General features: G+C 35.0%; 1 protein-coding gene across 1 annotated transcript in view; it reads left to right on the top strand.

Moving 5' to 3' along the window:
* The window catches only part of WDR36 (WD repeat domain 36), a 35,044-nt gene extending 25,736 nt beyond the window's left edge, over positions 1–9,308 (top strand). The window contains exons 19-25 of the mRNA XM_026865756.1: positions 24–131; positions 1,203–1,300; positions 2,715–2,857; positions 3,498–3,614; positions 3,845–3,926; positions 6,804–6,991; positions 8,758–9,308. Of these exons, the coding sequence (XP_026721557.1) occupies positions 24–131; positions 1,203–1,300; positions 2,715–2,857; positions 3,498–3,614; positions 3,845–3,926; positions 6,804–6,991; positions 8,758–8,907 (886 nt within the window). The 3' untranslated portion in view covers positions 8,908–9,308. The remainder of the gene's footprint in view (positions 1–23; positions 132–1,202; positions 1,301–2,714; positions 2,858–3,497; positions 3,615–3,844; positions 3,927–6,803; positions 6,992–8,757) is intronic.
* Positions 9,309–9,790: the final 482 nt, after the last annotated feature.

Below are 9,790 nucleotides of genomic sequence, written 5' to 3' on the forward strand. Positions count from 1 at the left end.
TCTGTTGTGTTTTCTCACCTTAGCCTCATAGATTGTTTTTTGGTAGACTCTGCAGCTGTGAGCCTTACTATGTCTCCTACAGGAGATTTTCTAGCTTCAACACATGTGGATGATCTTGGAATTTATTTGTGGTAAGTATATAATATATCTGTTTCTACACAGAATTTCAGATGAGCAAGAATTCTTTTAATGACCTTTATTGCAAATAGAAAATTGTTCTGCAAAGTATTGTCTCCATGGTTTTGTCTTCTCTGATTCTAATTAAAACAGGTATTTTATATTGTGATTTGTAGATCTTGACATCTCTTGCAGTTAAGATACATATTCTGGTAATTAAATGATCTCTTTTCTGAATGTTTCTAAAAAAATCATGTTCTATAATTTTTAGTTTTTCTTTAACTCTTAGTATTACTTATTTTTACCACTTTTGAAATGTCAGTGCTCATGTAGTGTTACTTTCTGAAGGGCTTTTCTATACAATGTTCTCGGAGACTTCTGAGTAGAATTTGGAAGCTGCAATTATTTCTGCTTATTAATGATAGATCAGCAAAGATACAAAAAGTTTCAGTTCTGTTTCCTCCTGATTTTTACATCTTTTTTTATACCTTTCAGGTTACATTTGTTGCCTGTAGTTTTGTCCAAGGGGTGTTCAATTGTTAGACCTTTCTATGCTTAAGTAAAAGTGCTTCATTGTGAATAATGACAAGTGTTTTTACCTAGACCTGGTTTATATTGACAGAAAAAGTTGTATGTATGTTCCAAACTTGAAGAAAATTTGCTAATAGTACTACTCTGAAATTCAGTGAAAGCAGGATTAATCATTTATATTTGCATAATGTATCGTACATATTTAGTACAAAGCAAGCTTTTTAGATAGACAATTTTACAATTTCAAGTAAATACAGTAACTGATAATGATTGAAGTAGTCATACTGCTGTATGTGTTAAATGTTCTTATATGTATGTATTAAATATTCTTGGCAATAATACTTGGGCATAGCTTTTATATTTCAGGCTTTCAGATTATGTATATCACTATGTTCCATTTCTTGTTTATCTGCTAGATGAGGGAAATTAATCTGGAATAGAACCTGGTGAATTGCCATAGTGTAGTAGAATTAGACTGGAGTGAAAATTAAGTCTAAAATCTTTTTTCCATTCACCTGAAAATTGTGTTTAAAATGCCTGTTGTTATTTTTCAGGTCAAATCGTTCTCTGTATTCAGTTGTGTCTTTACGGCCCCTTCCAGCAGATTATGAACCATCTGTGGTGACACGCCCTAGCACTCTCCCGGTGCAAGGTAATCTTCGGATGAAAGAGTATTATTTTCAGTCTGGTATTATATTTCAAATAGAATATGGTTTGCTTCCTCGTTAAAAACTCATTTTGTCTTAGCATTCTTTGTCTGAACTGTTGTTTCTACCATTTTTGGCATACTTAACTCGTATGTTAAAATTATTTACTAAAATCTAGTCATGGTTCTGTGTTATGATCTAAAAAATTACATTTCTGTGTTCTCCACATCTTCAATGAGATTTTGTAGGTAATAAAAACACCTGTGCTGTTTGATGACTTTATTTAATCCCAGACTTTTATAATACCTCTGTTTTGACACCTGTGAGGCCAGTTTGAAACTAATGTTACTATTTGGTGGAGAGAAGGGGGTTGTTCTTTGTTCCGCTTTCCTCTAACTTTTTTGTCTGCCTGTATGCCATGGTAGTTTCACTTGTGTATTGTATTGTTGGCAAGAGAATTGGGTTGAGCTGATCTGCAATGTACCTGTGCTAGAAACGCCTAAATAGCGTTTTTGATACATTTAATAGAAGTAGTTGTTCTTCTCAAGGCCTCTAGATGGAGGTCTTGTCTACTCAAGTTTATCAGTGCCTACATTTAGATCTCCATCTGGAGGAGAAACACACCTAGCTATTGACCACATAACAGAGGAGGGCACATACTTGATGATGGCTTTATTAGACACATAATTATTTTTAGGGAGACAGGATTTAATCCCAAAAGTTTGAATGTTTTAATTCTATAAACTGATTCTGGCTGAACATTTAAATTCACTTTCTGTCTTCAGCAAATGCAAAGTTCCTGTTTAGATATTTAGAGCTTTTAATGGTTTGCATTTCCTTGTTTTAGGCTTTTCTATCACATTCATGGTTTCAACCATGTAGTATTTTGCAAAAAGGAAGAGAAAGTAGAGGTGTTTGGTCAAGACCACATAGGATATCTAGAGAAAACCTAATGACAGACTGCATAGCTTTTGTTGTGTGATGCTGTCCTTTAATGTTGATATTATCTTCATGTGCCACATCAGTCATACCTATGAACAGGTTGCAAAGATTTTACACATTTATAATTTAGAACTAAAATTGCTGTGTATATATTTTAAAACAGTTAATAATTTTTTCTTAAATAATCCATTGTTATTCCTTTAAGACCTCTGTAAATTGCTTTTATGTCATCTGTCTAAGCAGTTAAATCTTCAAAATCTTGCTAAAATCCAATTCTGGATTTTAGCTATAATTGTTCACAATTTAAATTTAATATTTCATAGGGTTAATAAGGATTGCTTTAGTAACTTTTCAGCACCCATATATACAGCTGTTATGTATGTTTTTCAAAAATTAAAAAAGAAATAATCATGTTGCTTTGATTTTTAAAAAAAATAAGTGTGAAGTATGTACATGAAAGATATGTGTTCTTGAAAGATGTGGATGTCGCAGGAGATGAAGAAACATGGGATGAAATGATAGAATATGTCTCACCGGAGCAATTGGGAGAGCAGCTGGTGACCCTCTCCTCATTACCAGAATCAAGGTGGAAAAATCTTCTCAGTCTTGATATTATCAAGGTAATGATAGTAGGCACACTGTTTCTTAACTACTGTAGTATTTGGATTGTATTTTTTGAGAAGGAGGTAAAATGAGGGCTATTCCTCCTGTAATGTAAAACAGACAGATATCTTAACCATTCTCTTGGATACTCAAGAATTCTTGAGAAGGAGGAACTTTTTCATAACTGTTGCCATTACTATTTCTGGAGTGTGCAGAATAGCTGTCTGAAGGCAGATATTTCCATATCAATGCAGATAGTAAGTGTCTTTAAAGCTGTTGTAGGTTATGCCTCCAAGTCACTGTTGGACATTCCCATAACTGCAAAAAGAGGGAATGCTCAAAAAATGTTAGTGTACAGACAGATATATTTGCCTTTATTCTATGAGCTGCATTCACCTAATCACAAAATTTGATAATTTTTCAAGTTTTAGAAGTAAAGAGCTATATGGTGCTTTTCATAATTTCTGATGTTTGGGAGAGGGGCTGTTTTTCTTTTAAATAGGAGCTTCGTATTTAGTGGTAAAACATTTTACATATGTATTTAGTTATCAGTTGGTCCTTACGGTTTTCATAGTATTTTAAAAATAAAATTCTGGACAAAAATTCCCACATGTTCTTAATATGATGATGATTTTAATTCAAATATCTAATTAACAGAAAAAAAATAAACCAAGAGAGCCACCAAAAGTACCCAAGTCAGCCCCTTTCTTCATCCCAACAGTTCCTGGTCTTATACCCCGATACATTGCTCCAGAGGAAGGAAATGTTACACAGGTAAAAACAAGAATCAGTATATCTGTTTATTTTGTGTATTTTAAAAGAAAATTCTTAAATGCTTTTTAGTGCTGAGTGAAATCTTGCTAAAGACTTTAAAGTACCAGTTCTAACATATTAATACTTTATTTCTTGAAGTCTTTTATTCTGTCAGAAGGAAAAAAATCTAATTGAGATGTAAAAATATGTTTCCGTATTCATGTACATTCTCTTATACTTTCATGGTCTAGTCAAAGGTGGTAAATCTTGGAGTACTGGCGCAGAAATCTGATTTCTACGTTCATCTTGAAGAAGCCCTGAGCACTAATGAATGTAAGTTAACAAGACATTTCACTGAAAATGTAGATGCTAATAATATTTTTATATATACATGTGATTTCTAATGCCAGAATTGTAACATGTGCAAGGAAAAAAATAGGCATATTACAAAATGAGGAAAAAAAAAAAATGACCTGTTATGTATAAAGCTGTCTGAGATATAGATAGCCCATCTAGATCAAAGATCCTTACCTACAGCATGGAGATCAGTTCTGGCTAAAACCCATAGAGAGAAGGTAATGTTCTTAAGATTATTAGGCTTTTTTGGAGATTGTGATGATCTCACCCACGAAAGATGCTAGGATAGGAAAGGAATGATCTTTTAAGAAATAGTCTGGTGAGTCACTGAAACATTAAAAACATAATTTGTCTAGCAAATTCTGTTTTCAGGGGCTATTTCACTAAACATTCGGCAAACTTAGAGCTTTAATTCATTGCTTTATAATTTAAAGCCTAAGAATAAATAATTGATGTAAAAATAAGCTGTTGGGTTTCTTTTAACATTCAATTAATTTTGAAATTTATTCAGTTAAATTGCCTGTGGAACGTGCCTGCTGTTTTCCCTGTTTAGCTTGTGCTACTAGAGAATCATTGAAATTTAGATTTTTGGAAATGATTGCTAATATAACTGGCTTGGAAATGTAAATGGTGTATCACTGGTACCTAGTCCACAAAGCAGTTCTTCTGGGAACTTTTTCTACCCCTTCTTAAACTCTTTTGAGATAGGACCAACTTACTCAACTGCACTTAAAACATTTTGTGCACAGAACTTTATCACAACGAAGTGTGTTTTTTATGGTGTGTTTTTAGTATTTCAATTGATAGAATGATAGAATGGTTTGATTGGAAGTAACCTTAAAGATCATCTAGTTCCAATCTCCCTGCCACAGGCAGGGACACCTTCCACTAGACCAGGTTGCTTAAAGCCCTGTCCAACCTGGCCTTCAACACTGCCAGGGAGGGGGCATCCACAGTTTCTCTGAGCAACCTGTTCCAGTGTCTCACCACCCTCACAGTGAAGACTTTCTTCCTTATAGCTAATCTAAATCTACCCTCTTCCAGTTTAAAACTGTTACCCCTTGTCCTCTTGCTATACTCCCTGATAAAAGAGTACCTCCCAAGTTTTCCTGTAGGCCCCCTTTAAGTACTGGAAGGCTCCTACGAGGTCTCCCTGAAGCCTTCTCTTCTCCAGGCTGAACAACCCCACCTCACTCAGTCTATCCTCATAAGGGAGGTGCTCCAGCCCCCTGATCATCTTTGTGGCCTCCTCTGGACCTGCTTGAGCAGGTCCATGTCCTTATGTTGGGGGCCCCAGAGCTGGACACAGTACTGTAGGTGGGATCTCATGAGATCAGAGTAGAAGGGGAGAATGACCTCCTTTGACCTGCTGGCCACACTTCTCTTGATGCAACCCAGGATATGGTTGTCTTTCTGGGCTGCAAGCATGTGTTGCTGGTTCATGTTGAGCTTCTTGTCAATTCTGTTAAGCTGCTTCAGAGCTGCTCAGAGAAGAGTGAAACAGCAGGTAAATGTTTAGAAACCTAGAAGCTAGCTATACTGGGAGCAAGTACACTCCTTTATTGCAGTTGCATTCCTGTGGGCCTCCCTCAGGCCACCTCTGCTGTAAGGCAGGTGTACTTCAGGATCTGTGCTGTGATCCAATCCAGGCAGCCTGTTAATCATAACTCAGGACACTGCTAATGTGTAACATGGCTCTGTGTTTCCTATTTTACAAGCATCTCTTGTAAAGGTGAGTAGCCTATGCAAGGAAATAGTAGTATACTAGAAGCCATCCTGGCTTACCACTGGGATGGAGACAGAGTTTTGTACCTCAGATCAGGACTGTCAAACATAGATTGAGCTGGGCACCTTCTCTGTATTGTATGTGTACCAACTTCATAGTATGTTCCATGCTTGTTTTTTTAATATCACAGCAGAAAAATGAGTGATTGCATCTGTTTAGTACTGTTAGTATCACAGTTACATTTAAAACTAGCTCATGATTTTTATCAAATACTGAGATCAGAGAATCAAATACAGATGGAAACAGATTTATACCACCTAGGGTGTATTAGCTAATGCCTGATACCATTAGTTACCATGTTATAAGAGTTGCTCTTCTTAACGGAAGCAATGTTAATTAGAAGTGATTTAAAAACAGTTCTTATCAGCAGCCGTGTTTACAACCATATGTATTTTTATTTCTGCATTTTTAAAACAAGTGCTTGGAATTCTCAAAGATCAGGTAGGATTGTAGAAATCCTGAGGAAGGACATTTATAAGGAGGAGGAAAGAGTTGGTAAATTGCATGTTTTTCCCCCAGCCCACCACCCCTGAGATCCCAGGAAAAGCAGGAGGAATTCACTTAACAAAAATAGTAATTACCTTAAAGGCACCAGATGATCCTCTATTTAGCTTAGTGTCAACAAGAGTAAACACGGTAAAGATTTCTAGTAAAAGTAGTACCCTATGTCTTCAAACTGTTACTGGAAATATATTTTGGAAGTCCCAGGTATATATGTTTTTTCTACCCAGAGAGATATAAAATCACAATGTTATGTGATTAATAAGAAATTTTGTTCAGCTTAAAAGACAGAAATGGGGATAAAATTATAGAAATACAAAGATGTTAATTGTATTTTTCAAGTTGAACTTACAAATAAAATACAACTATGTTATTAAAGATGTACTTCTCTGTAGTATGTGATGGAACAGTACATTAAAGGCAGGGTGGCATTTCATGGAAAACAAAAAAGTAAGGAAACATACAATCACTGCTTATGAATTTTGGAATGAATCTGTCTGCATGAGGGATTTGTAAGTTTTTCTGCAAATGTTACTAATAATTTATCTGTCAATGCTTTAACACAGATACAGCTCCACTGAGGTTACTGAAAAGTTTGGGACCATCTAATATTGAGATAGAACTAAGGGGTTTAGCCCCTGAAGGTGGTGGATCAATGGACGTGATGCTAAGCTTTTTGAGAATGATTGAGATGATGCTTAACAAGAAGTACAACTTCGAACTTGCTCAAGCATACCTTGCACTATTTTTAAAGGTAACAATTTTCTTACAGAATTTTATGTTAGTCCTGTTTAAAATGATGGTTGTCCATAAAAGATGTAAATTATATGCTCAAAAGAATTACTTTTTGGGGGGTGGTGGTTTTAAATGACTAAATGTATTGGATAATTTGACAACTCATATGGTCACAGTCAAGAAAAACACAAAAAACACATATTGTGAGTAGGACCATGCCAGACAGGTTTTATTTCTAGTATTCGTTACTTAGAACTGTTTATTTTTTGTAACATGCCTGACTTCTTACTGGTTGTTAATTGCTAAGCAAAGATATGCTGTATCTTAAGTAAGAAAAGAAGTCATTGTGCAGTGTTTGGGCAAGGAAAATAGTCATTTTGTTGGACTTAACACTAGACATTGCAAGCCTGACATACACTTTCCATCTTAGTAGGCTGTCTTTATTGTGTTACCTGTTAAGCATCACAGAGCTAGTGAAATTATTCCCAGATGTGTGGAAGTTAGAAAGTTACTGTGATAAAATACAGTTACTCTGGGAGAGAAGATGGTTCTGCAGAAGACTGAAACCCTTCTGATGTATAAATTGGTGTCAGGATACTCTGATTTATGAAACTGTGGGAAAGCAACTAATTACAGTTGACTACGAAAAAGTTGTTATAAACATTCAGACACATGTAACACTGTTTATTTAACTGTGTATTTCTTAATAGCAATATTGCAGGAATTGATTTTAAAGAGAAAGTGTAATGCTGAACAAATAGGACTTGCTCTTTTGCTTTTGTTAGTGTTAAATATAATCATGGGGCAGCTTCCATCAGAACAAGTAGTGCAACTGAATAGGAGTAGATCTGTAGAGTGAAACACTTCGGATTGAGGTCTTGATATTCATTCTCCAGTGGCTTTTTATCATGTCTTTATTATTAGTCTGGGTTTTATCAGTCTGGTCCCATGGACTGGGTATGATTAATAGTTGCAATATTAGATGTTAGAATTCATCTCTCTGCTTAGCTTCATACAAAAGAAATGTAGCTCTTGCAGAGCAGATTAGGGACAGCTAGGTGACTGCCTGAGAAATGTACTGCTGATCTGAACTACAGCAGAATAATACAAGCTCACCCTGTGATACATGAACACTGATACTGTTTTTTGTAGGTTACAAGTAAAACAGCTCTGAGGTTAGCAAGACTTGTAGATTTAAGTTGTAGTCAGGAAAATAATCGTTACATCCATTAAGTGAGAGTAATGTTTTTCTTCTCTACAAGATTGAGAGGTTTCTTTTCTTTATGCATTACCACTGTTACTGTTCATTACATATAGAGACATAATCTCCCTGTATCAGTATAGAGTGTCCTGGCATCATTATTCTTGCTTTATGTAACATGGATAATTAAAATAATAGTCCTGATTGACCTCAGGGCATCTGTTAAGCCTTTCTAACCTAAAGAGGAATTTGTGAGGCAGGTTGGAAAGAGGAGAAAGTTACCCTCTAGAGAAGTGCCTGTTTAGGATAGATTCAGCAGCAGTGGCAGAAGATGATGTAGTAAAGCAATAACATATTTAAGACATTTTGCCGCCTTGTTCCATCTAATACATAAGTGGGAGTAAAATGACTTGTAAAAGATCAGCAAAAAGAGGCAGCATTAAATGGAGGGAATTAATTGAAGGAAAAAAGAGTTTTTCCCTTACTTGGGACATTTCTGAAAGCAAAGCATTGGAATTGAATGAGGAAACCAATTTTTAAATTTTTTAAATTATTTGTATTTATTTCACTGTTTTCATTTTCAGTTACATCTTAAGGTTCTCTCGTCAGAGCCAAACCTATTGGAAGAAGTATCCAGATTGTCAATGCAACTCGAGGAAACTTGGATTCATTTGCGGACTCTCTTCAATCAGAGTCTCTGTGTGTTAACATATGTGAAAAGTGCTTTGCTGTAAAAAAGGATTTTGTCTGCATAAAATTCCCTTGGAATAATAGTACAATTTAGTAATAAAAATACTGGATTCCAAGAATTATACTGGACCTTCTGATGCTGTATTTTATACATCTGTTTATGGCAGAGTATTTTAGAATGTGCATAACTGAGTGTTCAGTTGGAGCAAAAATTAATATGTGCAGCTTAAATATTCATGTTGGTTTAGTTTGTGTTGTTGGTGAACAAACAGTAGAATGGCTATAGGTAATGTAGCTAATTAGTTACCTTATACTTTCCTGACTGAAAATGTAAATCAGAATGAAGAAATTACTTGGGGAGAGGGAAAAGTGAAAATGTAATTTCTGTGCAGAAGACCAAAACCTATATTATGCTTAATAAATAGTTATTGTTGAAGCAAAAATAGTGTGCAAATGAATTTTAAAATTACATTCCTTTGCATTCAGAATGCTTTTCCTACAAAGTTTTCTTCTCACTTTGGCAAGCTGTGTTCACTATTTTGCCTCAGGCACCTATTTCTGAAGGTAAAGATTTCTAGCTGCATTACAAATTATGGAACTTGAAAAAAAAACTTAAACCAAAAAAAACCCACCCATTTTTTATAACAAGCTTTCTTGCTCTAATTTTGGAGTCTCAATTTCTTAACAAAAATTAGTATTATTTTCTGAAGGAGATAAAGGTTACCAGAATAAAAGCTTTGAGTTGTGGGGAATTTTTAATTGAATCAGGTGTTATTTTTATGAATTGATATTTAGGTTTCAAATACTAAGGTTTGGACAGTTTGGGAACTCTTGAATCAGTTTACCTTGAAACTTAAACTTTGCTGTTTGAGAGTACTGCCTCACACAGTAGAAGAATCTTCTGAACAAGGTCTTTGGTCTATTTCA

Source organism: Athene cunicularia (genome assembly GCF_003259725.1).
Source record: "Athene cunicularia isolate RWA chromosome Z unlocalized genomic scaffold, athCun1 chrZ_part1, whole genome shotgun sequence".
NCBI classification, from domain to species: Eukaryota; Metazoa; Chordata; class Aves; order Strigiformes; family Strigidae; genus Athene; species Athene cunicularia.